This window comes from Petaurus breviceps, unplaced genomic scaffold (assembly GCF_028583685.1).
Source record: "Petaurus breviceps papuanus isolate PSGF00001 unplaced genomic scaffold, PetGlider_PUasm1.0 139, whole genome shotgun sequence".
Lineage (NCBI taxonomy): Eukaryota > Metazoa > Chordata > Mammalia > Diprotodontia > Petauridae > Petaurus > Petaurus breviceps.
Genome location: NW_027185697.1, coordinates 9,609,913 through 9,624,933, shown reverse-complemented (window position 1 = coordinate 9,624,933; position 15,021 = coordinate 9,609,913). Strand labels below are relative to the sequence as shown.

General features: G+C 38.6%; 1 protein-coding gene across 1 annotated transcript in view; it reads right to left on the bottom strand.

Annotated features, from left to right (window-relative positions):
- Positions 1-12,356: 12,356 nt before the first annotated feature.
- The window catches only part of LOC138145618 (major histocompatibility complex class I-related gene protein-like), a 30,533-nt gene continuing 27,868 nt past the window's right edge, over positions 12,357-15,021 (bottom strand). Inside the window, exon 8 of the mRNA XM_069067319.1 lies at positions 12,357-12,445. Within this exon, the coding sequence (XP_068923420.1) occupies positions 12,357-12,445 (89 nt within the window). The remainder of the gene's footprint in view (positions 12,446-15,021) is intronic.

Here is a 15,021-nt window from a genome sequence, read left to right as displayed (position 1 = left end):
CATTTACTAATCAGCCAGAAGACACATATATTTCAAAATGAAGGCATTTAAGTGAAAGTATATAGTAAGAAAAGAAGCAAGGAAATGTGTTACCCATATATTGTGGCACATTCTCTGTCTCTGTCTCTCTCTCTGTCTCTGTCTCTCTCTGTCTCTGTCTCTCTCTCTGTCTCTCTCTCTCTCTCTCTGTCTCTCTCTCTCTCTGTCTGTCTCTCTCTCTGTCTCTCTCTCTGTCTCTCTCTCTGTCTCTCTCTCTCTGTCTCTCTCTGTCTCTCTCCCTCTCTGTCTCTCTCTCTCTGTCTCTCTCTCTCTCTCTGTCTCTCTCTCACCCAAATCATACATAAAAACAATCAACAATGGAGAGAACACACATAGAGAGCATGTATAAGGATACACAAAGGAAGGGGCCTGATCAACTCAGAGGGCAAGTCTTCCGACCAACTACAAGGGCCACTACCAGGCCAATCACCAAAGGGCTGGGACTGGAAAGAGCAAGGTAAGAAGCAAATACAGGGGCCCCAGTCCTGGACAGCAAACATTCCTGGGGCTACCACTTCATAGCCCAGAAATTTTTTTTAAAAGCCCCTTTCAGGACCTCCAAAGACCAGGATGACAGAGTGAACCTCACTTGCTCCAACCCCACCCCGACCCTGAAAACGTAGTAACTCTTGCCCCAGTGCAAAACCCTCTACAGTAAATGCTTGGGATCCTAGAGGACAGGCCTGGCTAGGACCCTGCCTCAAAATGAGTAGAAAGCAGACTTCAAAGACAAAGACTCTGGAGTCCTACTATCCTCAGAGGGAAGAACCAAATTCAGAGGGAGACAATGTGGACTCCACACCCACAGATGAAACTTCAACAAGGAATGGGTCCCAAGCACAGAAGGCTCTCCTAGATGAGATCAAAAGGAACTTTGAAAACAAAATGAGAGAGATCGAAGAAAAAATGAATAATTCTCTCAAAACCAAAATAGCAGAATTAGAAAAACATTATAATGAGGAAAACATCTCCCTAAAAAGAAAAGTGTATAATATGGAAAAGGAGCTCCAAAAATTAACCAAGGAAAATGATTTGCTAAAAACTAGAATCAACCAAACAGAAACAAATAACTCTATGAGGAACAAAGAATTAGTCAAGCAAAACAATGAGAATGAAAAATTAGAAAAAGAGGTAAAATACCTCAAAGAAAAAATAACTGACCTGGAAAACAAATCCAGGAGAGACAATCTGAGAATCATAAGCCTACCAGAAAATCAAGATGAAAAAATGAGCCCGGACAACATTCTCCAAGAGCTCGTTGAGGAAAACTGCCCTGAGATACTAGAACCTGAGGGTAAAATAGAAATTGAGAGAATCCACCAGACACCTGCTGAAAGAGATCCCAAACTGAAAAGTCCTCGAAATGTTGTGGCCAAACTCCAGAACTACCAGATAAAAGAGAAAACACTTCAAGCAGCCAGAAAGAAACAATTCAAATGTCGAGGGTCCACAGTGATGATTGCACAGGATTTGGCAGCCTCTACACTGAAAGATCGGAGGCAGTGGAATACAATTTTCCAGAAGGAAAAAGAGCTCGGGTTACAACCAAGGATCACTTACCCAGCGAGACTGAGTATATTCTTCCAGACAAAGAGATGGTCATTCAATGATATAACAGAGTTCCAGACCTTCTTGATAAAAAAGCCAGAACTCAATGGAAAATTCAAGCTCCAATTACGAGATGCAGCAGTGACTTAGAAAGGTAAACAAGGAAAACACACACATACCCTGCTATTTGACAAGTAGAGAGTATGAGTATAAAATACACAAAATGACGATTTGAAAAAATCTTATTAAGGGCTACAAAGGGACTGCAATGGAAGAAAGGGAATGATTGAAGTGGAAAATGTTAAATTATGCCACACATAGAGGCATAAAAACTGTATAGCAGAGGAAAAGAAGGGAGGGAGATGGGAATCATATAAGCTTTTCCCTCATTGGTTCTGGTACAAGGAGGGAATAACAACCAGTTAATCATAGGACTCTATGGAGAAGAAACACAAAAAGTATCATTTTAGAGGGAAAGAAGGGAGGGAGAGGAGCTTCGCATGAGATTTGTTCCTGTCACTCTTGGTGTGAAGAAGAAATAACATACCTCATTAAGTATAAAAATATCCTACAGGCAGTAGTAGGGGGAAAGGGCTACTAAAGGGGAGTGGGAGTGGTTTGTAGGGAGGGAAGAAGTAAGGGGAAAGGGGAGGAAAAGGGAGGGGGGCTGATAAGGGAATACTGAGGGAGGTGGTGGTCAAAAGGAAAACTATTAAGGGGGAAGGGAGAAGGATGGAAAATATGAACAATAACAGGGGCAGGAATAGGATGGAGGGAAAGAAACAGATAACAATCATAACTGTAAATGTGAATGGAATGAATTCTCCCATAAAATGGAGACAGAGAGCAGAATGGATTAGAAATCATAATCCTACAATATGCTGTTTACAAGAAACACATCTGAAACAGAGGGATACACACAAGGTAAAGATATAAGGCTGGAGTAAAATATGTCATGCCTCAGCTAAAATTTAAAAAGCAGGGGTAGCAATCCTTATCTCAGAAAAAGCAAAAGCAAAAATTGACCTAATTAAAAGAGATAAGGAAGGAAACTACATCCTGTTAAAAGGCTCCATCGAGAATGAAGCAATATCATTACTTAACATTTATGCACCAAGTGGTGTTGAATCCAAATTCCTAGAAGAGAAGGTAAAGGAATTAAAGGAAGAAATAGATAGCAAAACTATACTAATAGGAGACTGCAATCTCCCCCTCTCTCAACTGGATAAATCCAACCTCAAAATAAACAAGAAAGAAGTTAAGGAGGTGAACAGGATTTTAGAGAGGATAGGTATGATAGATCTCTGGAGAAAACTGAATAGGAATAAAAAGGAATATACTTTCTTCTCAGCGGCTCATGGCACATACTCAAAAATTGACCATGTTCTAGGGCATAAAAACCTCACAATTCTATGCAGTAAGGCAGAAATGTTAAATGCATCCTTCTCAGATCATGATACAATAAAAATTATATGCAATAAAGGGCCAGGGAAAGACAGACTAAAAACTATTTGGAAATTAAACAATTTAATCCTAAAGAATGAATGGGTCAAACAAGAAATTATAAAAACAATCAGTGATTTCATTCAAGAGAATGATAGTAATGAGACAACATACCAAAATTTGTGGGATACATTAAAGGCAGTTCTTAGGGGAAGTTTTATATCCCTGAGTGCATACATGATTAAATTAGAGAAAAGGGAGCTCAACAAATTAGGCATGCAATTGAAAAACCTTGAAAAAGAACAAATTCAAAATCCCCAATTAATTACTAAATTAGAAATATTTAAAACCAAAGGAGAGATTAATAAAATTGAAATTAAGAAAACTAATGAATTAATAAATTAAACCAAGAGCTGGTTTTATGAAAAAACTAACAAAATTGATAGACACTTAGTCAATATGATTTAAAAAAAAAGAAAGAAGAAAACCAAATTTTGAGTATCAAAAATGAAAAGGGTGAATCTACCTCCAATGAAAAGGAAATCAAAACAATAATTAGGAATTATTTTTCCCAATTGTATGCACATAAATTTGACAATCTTAGGGAAATGGATGAATATTTACAAAAATACAAGTTGCCCAGATTAACTGAAGAGGAAGTAAATTACTTAAATAATCCCATCTCAGAAAAAGAAATTGAACAAGCCATCAGTCAACTCCCTAGGAAAAAAATCTCCAGGGCCAGATGGATTTACTAGTGAATTCTATCAAACATTTAAAGAACAATTGATGCCAATACTCTACAAACTATTTGGGAAAATTAGTGAAGAAGGAGTCCGACCAAATTCTTTTTATGACACAAATATGGTACTGATACCTAAATCAAGAAGAGATAAAACAGAGAAAGAAAATTATAGACCAATCTCCCTCATGAATATAGATGCAAAAATTCTAAATAAAATACTAGCAAAAAGACTACAGCAACTTATCTCAAGAATAATACCCTTGGATCAGGTAGGATTTATTCCAGGAATGCAAGGATGGTTTAATATTAGGAAAACCATCAGTATAATTGATCATATCAACAATAAAACTAGCAGAAACCACATGATCATCTCAATAGATGCAGAAAAGGCTTTTGACAAAATACAACATCCATTCCTACTAAAAACATTAGAAAGTATAGGAATAAATGGAGCCTTCCTTAAAATAATAGGTAGCATCTATTTAAAGCCACCAGAAAGTATTATATGTAATGGGGAGAAGCTAGAAGCATTTCCCATAAGATCAGGGCTGAAACAAGGGTGTCCATTATCACCCCTCTTATTCAATCTGGTACTAGAAATGTTAGCAGTGGCAATTAGAGAAGAAAAAGAAATCAAAGGAATCAAATTAGGCAAAGAAGAGACCAAACTATCAGTCTTTGCAGATGATATGATGATATACTTAGGGGAAAAGAATCAAGTAAAAAACTACTTGAGATAATAAATAAATTTAGCAAAGTTGCAGGATATAAAATAAACCCACATAAATCCTTGGCATCCCTATATATTTCCAAAGAAATTCAACAGCAAGAGATAGAAAGAGAAATCCCATTTTAAGTTACTGTAGACATTTTAAAATATTTGGGAATCTACCTGCCAAAACAAACCCAGGACCTATATGACCACAACTACAAAACACTTTTCACACAAATAAAGTCAGATCAAACTAATTGGAAAAATATCAATTGTTCGTGGCTGGGTCGAGCTAATATAATAAAATGACAATTTTACCTAAATTAAATTATGTATTTAGTGCCATACCAATTAATTTCCCAAAAAACTACTTCATAGAGCTAGAAAAAATAGTAACAAAATTCATTTGGAAGAATAAACAGTCCAGAATATCAAGGGAATTAATGAAAAGAAATGCTAGGGAAGGTGGACTAGCTATACCAGATTTCAATCTGTATTATAAAGCAGCAGTCATCAAAACTACTTGGTACTGGCTGAGGAATAGAGGAGTGGATCAATGAAATAGATTAAGCACACAAGATTCACAAGTCAACAACTATAGTAATCTATTGTTTGATAAACCCCCAGAACCTGGTTTTTGGGATAAGAACTCACTATTTGACAAAAACTGGTGGGAAAACTGGAATATAGTATGGCAGAAACTGGGCATATACCATTATCTAACACCATATACCAAACTCAAGTCTAAGTGGGTGCATGATGTAAGTATAAAGGTTGATACTGTAAGCAGTCTTCTAAAACAAGGAATAGTTTACCTGTCAGACCTATGGAGAGAGAAAGACTTTATGACTAAACAAGAATTAGAGAATATTATAAAATGTAAAATGGATAATTTTGACTACATGAAATTGAAAAGCTTCTGTACAAACAAAGCCAATGTAACCAAGATTAAGAGGGAGGTGGGAAATTGGGAAAGAATCTTTACAACCTATCTCTGACAAAGGACTCATTTCTAAAATATATCGAGAATTAAGTCAAATTTATAAGAATACAAGTCATTCCCCAAATGATAAATGGTCAAAGGATATGAACAGGCAGTTTACAGAGAAATTAAAGATATCTATAAGCACATGAAGAAATGCTCTAATTCACTATTGATTAGAGAAATGCAAATCAAAACAACTCTGAGGTACCACATCTCACCAGTCAGATTGACTAAGATGACAAAACAGGAAAATGACAAATGCTGGAGAGGATGTGGGCAAATTGGTACACTATTGCATTGCTGGTGGAGTTGTGAACTGATCCAGCCTTTCTGGAGAGCAATCTGGAATTATGCCCAAAGGGCTATAAATACTTTCATACCCTTTGACCCAGTAATACCACTCCTAGGGTTATATCCCAAAGAGATCATAGAAGTGGGAGAAAGACCCATAGGTACAAAAATGTTTATAGCAGCTCTTTTTGTGGTGGCAAAGAATTGGAAATTAAGGGGGTGCCCATCAACTGGGGCATGGCTGAACAAGTTGTGGTATATGCATGTTATGGAATACTATTATTCCATATATATATATACCTACCGGTATAACAATAGTGCTATAAGAAACGAGGAGAAGACGGTCTTCATATTTACCTGGAGAGGCTTACACAAACTGATGCTGAGTGAGAAGAGTAGAACCAGGAGAAATTTGTACACAATCACAGACACAACGTATGTGTGATGACCAGCTTTGATAGACTGGACTCCTCTCAGCAATGCAGTGATATAAGTCAATCCCAAAGACTCATGATGGAGTGAAATATGTGCATCCAGAGAAAGAACTAGAAAGAACTGAGTTTATATCCATGTGGAAGCAAAATACCTGATCTTTTTCCTTCTCTTGTCTGGTTTTATGTCTTCTTTACCATTTTTCATTCCAGCTGATACAATCCGTCTTTATAACCTGACTAATGTATAATGTGAAAGTATTTACAGATCCTACACTTGACTACATGCCACCAATGAGGGGGAGGGGTGGGAGGGGGACAAAATGTGAAACTCAAAGAATTGTGGAATGGAATCTTGTAAACTATAAGGAAACAAACTAATTAAAAATAATAAAAGTTGGAAAAAATATCTAAAAAAAAGGACACACAAAGAGAGTATATATGTAAGAGTACATCTGTACAGAACATGAGTGGTTAAGCACATTCGTGAAGAAACAATTCATGCCTCTAGTGCTACAAAGTTATTTGTGTCTCCTAGTGATGTCATCATGTTGCTTCCCCTGAGCCTGGTCCTTTAAAGTCCTGAATCACACATACTGTCTGCTATTCTTGTCATCCCCTGCCAACGAGTAATCTGTGATAAGTACCGGTCCTTTCTGGTCTTGTGTGGCTGCTATTCCTGCCACTGCTCCCTTGTCGTCTCTGCCAGACGTGAGGTGATGATTCTCCTCTCTGCTTCCATCTTCTGACTTTAGATGGAGGCCTCAGGTAGGCTGTTACCTCTTCCTCTTAAGAGGATAAACACATTCTGCCATTTCACTTTCAAACGTTTCAAGTATTTCTTAAACACCAGAAGCTTTTCCACAAAAACTTACTAAACAGACAGGAGTCAATCTACCAATCAATCAACAAGCATTTGTTAAGCATTTACTAGAGTGTGTGCTAGGAACACTAAATGCTGGGGATACCAAGAAACAGTGAGCATAATCTCTGACATCAAGAAATAGCAGTTCTGGGGGTGGCTAGGTGGCGCAGTGAATACAGCACTAACCCAGAAGTCAGGACAGCCTGAGTTCAGATCTAGCCTCAGACACTTAACACTTACTAGCCGTGGGACCTTGGGCAATTCACTTAACCCCAGTTGCCCTGCCTTACAAAAAGCAAAAAAGAAAAAGAACTGGTAGTTCTTTAGATCACTTGCTGGATACATTGTTTAACATGGAGAGACATCTAGAAGCAACCACAATTTTAATCAAATATTCTAGGAGAGTAGGCACTGCTTCTCCCTCATCAGACCAAGGGTTTTCTAAATTAAATGGTAGGGGGACTGGTCAGTGAGGGTCCAGCCTTTAAAGGAAGCACATTGTGCTCTGCCTGGTGTCATGTGGAGGAGTGGTGAGCTGTCTCCATGGCATGCATAATGGAGTAACTCTTGCCTGGATTCAGAGCAATCCCAGGCATTCTATGACTTTCCTGTTGGCTTATTGCATGGGGATGAAGCCTTTTAACTGACTACTGAACTGGTTAGAGTAGAATATGAGAGGTGAACTCTACTTTCTTGGTGCTTAATGAGACAAGAACTGCTATAAGTTGTTAAATGGGGAACACAATGGATGGGAGCTTGTCTACAGTGGTATTTGAGAACCACTCTCCCTGATCTCTTCAGAGTTACCCCTCCAACCCTGAGGGGAACAGTCCCTATCTACCCTGTGAGGTCCCAACCTGCCAGTGCAGTGGGGGTTCAAGAGTATCGAACATATATATTAACATTAACATAAGACTTTATCTTCCTTATTAGATTGAGACTTCCTCAATTATATATTTTCTCTTCCTCATCAACCCTGGAATTTCTTGGGCAAATTTATTTCTACTAACATTTTAAAACACCATTAATGTTCCTGGAACTACATTACTTTCTTCTCTGGGACTCTCTGAGGCTTTTCCCTCTTGCTACAGGCTCCATTTCCACTCTCACACTTAACATAAGGAGGCTAATTCTTCCTGGTCACAAGATGTCCCCCCTGGCAATGATGGGAGGATAGAATTCTGGCCAAGCCATCATCCACTAAGGTTAGGATGATTGATCAGGAGACTTGGAGGATAAAGGAGCCACATTTCCATTGTTGACAGTATTTCAACTTCAAGGTTTGAGGACAAGTATCTTCCCCAACTAGAGTATTGATAAGTAGACCAGGAAATTACCTACAGAATAGAAATGGAAGGAAAGGAGCTCACTCATTCACATTCTAGGTACTCGTTTTCCTCTAGGTTTCCTCAGCTAGGCCCAGGCAGGTAAGTCAAGGAGGAAGAAGCAAGACTGAAATAATGACGCTTTAGGTATGTTGGGAGAGAAACAACCCTTCCCCTCAAATATCTCAGGAGAGAGAGAGGTGAGAAAATGTATTCAAAAGACACATACAAAGAACCAGCCAAACAAGGACATAATCTGAATTGTTGGGAAGGGGCTAGGGATGATTCTGAAGTGAACTCAGTCATATTGAAATAGTCAGAAAAATCTTTCAGAATAAAGTGAGTTGCTGATGTCTTGGAAAAGGCAAGGAGAGATTTTAAAGAGAATAGAGTAGAAAAAAAAAGACAGATGGATGACCAATAGGGAAGGGTCTAGAGCAGGGGTGTGGAACCTTTTCATGTTTTTAATTTAGCTATAATCAAATAAAATCACATTCAAGAAACTTCAATTAGATATATACTTTAAAATGTACATTATTTTGTAAAAATCTTACTACTATGTGCTTAGTCCTTTCAAAAAATGAAAACTATTCATTTTAAAGTTAACTAGGGTGGCATGAAGCCTTAAGACTGTGAGTTCACCTCCCCTGGTGTAGAGAGTAGAATTGAACTGGATCTTCCCTTCACCCTTAAGGTCAATACACATGATTATTTTGTTTTTTATGATATCTGTCCACTTCCATGATTGTTGAATAAATCATTTCTTTTTTACCCCCATTTGTATTCCATGATTAGTCAAGACAGGCCATGAAAGAGATGATTCCTCTGGGCTTTGGTCCATTAGGAGACCCTATCCAATGTGTTCCTTCCAAAATGAACAACAGATTTGGAAAACAAAAATCTCGAAAAGAGAGAAAAATTATCAGAAGAGTTAAAAATACAACAATGTTAAAAAAAAGAAAACATAAATTCTATATATGATGAAGCAACTGAGTTTGAAGATAGGCTATGCTAAAATTTTTAAGGATGAAAAGTGAAAAATCAAAGAGTTCTAATTATAATGCAGAAAAATGTTACAAAATTGGCTAGGACTTTTTAATACAGACAACAAAGCCCAGATCGAGAGAATTCAACACACTCTTCCACCTCCAAGATACATGGTGGTTCAATTGAAAAGTTTCAATGGCAAACACAATCTGCAAGTGGCAGGTGAAAGGTGTTCAGATAGGAAGGAAAGGCAATTTGAAGAGCATGGGATTATTTTATACTCCAAAGAGAATGGAATAGTGAATTACATCAACAAATAAAAAACCTGGAGTTATTTGCCTTAAAAACACTTAAGTAAAGGTAACTCAAGATACATAATGTGAACAATTACATAGACAGAATTACACATATTGAAAAAATAATATATACTTATGAGGCATAGTTTTATTTTCTGTCAAAAGCATTTACAACAGGAAGAATTTAATTTTATTTTCATTTAATTTTAATTTTTAATTTCAGATCTGGTATTTGAATGTGGACAGCTCACTTAATTTCCCTAGGTCTTAATTTTTCCATCTTTAAAAGGAGGGGGCTGGATTAGATGATCTCTAAATTCCCTTCTAATTCTGCTCATGGATTTAGAGCTTGGAAGGGACCTCAGAGGCCATCTAGCCCAACCCTTTCATCTTACTATAGAGGAAACTGAGGTCAGAGAAGAGAAACTACTTGCCCAAGGTCCTGCAGAGGAAGTCAGGATTTTGATGAGTTGTTGCTTTTACTCTGAGCTCAGCATCCTTCCACCATATGGACTTATGGTCCTGTGATCATATTTGTTATATTGAATCATTGAATAAAACGGACCCTATGTAGTTAGGCCTCAAGGTATCCATGGTTCACAGATGGGGAACTATGATCTAAGGCAACAGCAACTAAGCACCACTTCTGTCTAGTTGGTCCTATCAAGCAGGTGAACCTTAGAGTACAGGTTTGGGGGCAGATCATGTATCATCTGGACAAGGACTGACAGCTAATTTCAGAAAGACTCAGGGCTGGGTCCCCTACCCTGTTCCCTTTGATGAATTCTTGGGTCACAGAAAATCATGAATTTATGTCTAAAACATTCTAGAGAGATAAGATCTTCACTGCTGAATTGAACATTGTTGATATAACTGCAGATCTTTACAAGTATTAAACTTTTTTTTTGGAGGGGGGAAGGGAAGGCAACTGGAGTTAAGTGACTTGCTCAAGGTCATACAGCTAGTTAAGTGTCAAGTGTCTGAGGTCGGATTTGAACTCAGGTTATCCTGACTCCAGGGTCGATGCCACCTAGCTGCCCCAAGTATTAAACTTTTAGGAAGATTATGGTCCTAATCATGTATAACAAATTAGATGCTCATCACCACTTGTAGCTGGCTTAGAAATCTCTTGGTCTGACAGATTCTCAGAGATTCTGAGTGGATAAAACCTTCAGGGCCACCTCATACCTGAAAAAGAATTCCCTTAAAAACATTCCCTATCATTGTTCATCTAGCTTTTATTCAGATAAATTTCAGAGGAAAGCCAATCCCTCTTCTGGCAATACATGTAATATGTTAACAACTCATCATGATAACAACAATGACTTAACTAATAAGCAATTATTAAGCACTTGCTATGTGCCAAACACTGGGCTAAGTACCGGGAATTTTTTTCTTTCTTTTTTCTTTTTTTTTGCCTTTTGGAGGGCAATTGGGGTTAAGTAACTTGCCCAAGGTTGCATGGCTAGTGTTTTTGTGTGTGTGTGTTAAGTGTCTGAGGCCGGAACTGAACTCCGGTCCTCCTGACTCCGGGGCCGGCGCTTTACTCACTACACCACCTAGACACCCTGGGGAATTTTTTTAAAGGTAAAAATAGTCATTGTCCTCATGGGGTTCCTATCCTAATGAGGAGGACTCTGCAAATAACTTGGGACAGAATATAGACAGAGTGCATGGAAAAGTACAAGGAAATAGAGAGTACAAGGAAAATAGCAGATCCTAATGAACTTTAGGTATGATTCTTTCTCTTTTGCCTTCTTCCCTTAGGGCCAGATCAGGTGTTTGTATCTCACTATGATTCCCCCAATGGCACCATCACCTTCTTCTTCTTGGTCACAGGCTTCTACCCCAGATTGATCTTGTTAATCTGGGAGAAAGCCATTGAACAAGCTACATGGAGAAAAGAGAGCCCCAGTAGCACCCTGCCCAATGCTGATGATACCTTCTACCTCCAAATCAGCCTGGAGCTCCCCAGAGGATATTCTGCTTTCCCAGATGATGCAGGGGACATCAGCCCAAGAGTAAGAATAATTAACTTTAATATAAAATTAATGTAAATGGCAAGGAAGGGAATTAGCGAATAGAGACAATCTCTTCCCCTATCAAAAATGGGTTCAGTCTCTGAAACTTCCAAAATGTCTGATAGAAGGGGGAAAATTGGGGGAAACTTACAAAGGGGGCTAATCTTCCCTTCAGAATATAGACAGATTCAGGGAAGAAACTGTCCTCTCACGTCTAGTCCCCTCTTAGCATGTTGCCTGTGTGTTATGTCTGTGTCTCTTCTCCCCATCAGATTGATAGTCGTCTGAAGTCATCATGGGCTAAGTTACCCACACAAGACTAGGTGGTCATTAATAGCAGTGACTGAATCTCCTCCATCACAACTAGAGTTCCATATTCTAAGTTCTTCCTCCCTTTCTTCAGTCAGGTTCACCTGCCTCATTCTCTCCCAGGAAAAAAATATCCTTAGAATTAGTAACCAGAATAAGAATGACCCTCTCTTTTGCTTTCTCCTCCAGCTCACCATTCTCTACTGCTGGAAATTGATTTTCTCAACTTCAGCCCAGTTTTTGCAGCCACCAGTGCCCAAGTCTTGCTCCTCTGAAAGTGCTTGAGGGGGAAATGAGGTTCCTTTCTGCCCCAAGGCCCCCAACTCCTTATTCCCCTCCAATTGGCCTTGGGTCTAAGGTTATGCCTTCTTATCTTCATTAGCTGGGACATCTGGTATTAGAAAGAATCTGCCACATGCTGACAGGTATGAAAGTAGAAGTGAAAGTCCTGTGGTGAGGAGAGGAAACCATAGAACATAAAAACCACCAGGTGTTTGGGGGGAAGATGCAGAGCAAGGACTGGTACAATGCTATGAACGTAGGTGGCTTTTACAAATGTTGGTTGAATTGAGTTGATTTATTTGTTATTGTTCTCTTTTTTCAGACACATCCATTTCTACATGATCTCTTTGGAGTTTTCTTGGCAAAGATACTGGAATGATTTGCCCTTTTTTTTTCTCCAGTTCATTTTATAGATGAGAAAACTGAGGCAAACAGGGTTAAATGGCTTGCCCAGGGTCACACAGCTAGTTAGTTGCTGCAGCTGAATTTTAATTCAGGAAAGTGTCTTCCTGAGTTCAGACCCAGAATTCTATCCACTTTGCCACCTAGCTGCCCCTAAATTGATTTAAGGAAGTACTAATTCTGATTGGGTGGGTCCACTCTCAGGGAGCTCTCAGTTTGGTGGGAGAGTAAAAGCCTGAGTTTTCAGTGATCCCACACTCAAGTGAGGGAGGCAGTCCCTGTCCTGAGGAATCTTGTGGCCTAATGGTGGAGTTACAGTCTCTGACTTAATCTTCCCCCCAAATGGCAACTGATCTCTCTACTATTCATTTCCTTCAAATGCTCTCCTTCACACCTGATTTCACATTTCTCTGAATTTCTTCGATACTCTAATGTCACCTACCTCAAGCTTTTCTTAGCCTCTGCACCACCCCAACCCTTATTCCTGGGTGATTGCCTGACATTTATTTTCTTGTTTTCTGTACATAATAGTTATTTGCAAATTGTATCTCTCACTAGAATGTGAGCTCCTTGAGGAAGGGGCAGTTTCTGGCTTCTTCTCTGTCCCCAGAATTTAACATAGTTCATGACACCTGGCAAACACTTAACAAATGCCTGTTATGATGAGATAAGATGGAATGTCTGTTGCTATGACAGGAGAGGGAAGTGCCTGACAGGGGCTCATTATCACTTCCCTAAGGGAGTGACCAGGTTAAGGTATCCAACAATTCTAGAGTAAGTCTTAGACTTCCTCTAGAAAGGGAAACACTAAGTGAATACTATACTTTGAATACTATCCTATCCCATAGAATCCTATACCATACCATACCATACCATATTATATGAAAGTGCTTGGCAAAGTGATTCTATTTATCCTTGTGGATAAGATGGAATGAGATCAGTTATATTATAGGCATTAAGTGCAATTAGTGCTAGTTGAATGACTGGACTTAAAGAGTAGTCATTGATCCCTTTCATCTCCTTCAGATGTAGACAGTGTAGCTAATGGAAAGAGCAGAAAGAACAGCAATTGTGAGAAAAACACTGAAAAATCAGCTCCAAAGGAAAAAAGCAATTTGTTCTCAGTAAAAAAATGGTGAAATGTCCCATTTCTCCATATCTAATTTGCATATGATCAAGGGTGACATATGATCAACCACTAACTCTCCAAAAGCTCATAATTCAATGTTAAGTTCAATGGGCATTATTAACATTTTCTCCATCATTTTTAAACTCTGGACAATCAGTCAAGCAATAAATAAAGCCCTGATTTTTGGTATTTACTGATTACCTAGGAGCAATGCTCACACTGAAAATTTACCAATTAGCATTTGTGAACCCATAGGCAATGACTCCAGTCTACCTTCAAATAAAATTGACATGAAGACTTTGAAAGTAATAGGTAGAAAACTCGGATTCCTTGAATTGTTCGATGATGATATGACAAATGTGTATTGCAAATTATGATATAGTTGGAACGACTGTGGATTTTGGGTTGATCACCAGAAGAAAGGAGTGAGTCATCTCAGAGAAGAGATCCTACCTTTGGCCTGAGATTGCACTGACATCTATATCTTAGGAAAGCAAGCTGTAGCAAGATAGATTTTGCATGATCTCTTGATGTTTGGGAGAGTTGCCCGTAACAAAACAGACTTTTGCCTGAGTTTCCATTTACTGTCTGAGTAGAAGAAACTTTTCCAAGTCCAGCTAAGTGAGCAGACCTAGAGAACACTTTGGATTCCAGTGTAGAGGTTTTTTTGTTTTTCCTTGAAATAAGGTCATAACACCTCAGAAGCCCAGCAAAGTGGCAGCCAGAACAGAGTAAGTCGTAAAGAATTAACCCTACCCAGAAGGAAAATGTAAAGGTTCAGAAAAGAAGTTCAACTGATGTAGCTGGTGAAGAAGCAGTCCTGCCCATCAATGAATTGTTCAGACTCTTCCTGAAGCAGAAAAAGAACATCATGGCCTGTAGTACAGAGCTGTGAGTTGACCTGGGCATATATGTTTCCTGGGTTCGTGCCTTCCACCTATATGGTTCAGCATACCCACTCTCTCCCATGGACATGGACACTGTGCAATTGGTGATTCAGAACACCCCCAGTTTAAACATGGAATGCTAAGTTATTAATATTCTTGCTTTTTTTAAATAAATTTTCCTGATTAAGAGTTCATAGAATTCAGATAGCTAATCTGTCTAATGGGAAGCACACCAGTAGGGGCTCTAGAATAATAGTAAACAGAAATAAGAGTAGATTACCCAGATCAGGCTTACCTTTAGAACCCTGAGAGAGTGAGTTATAG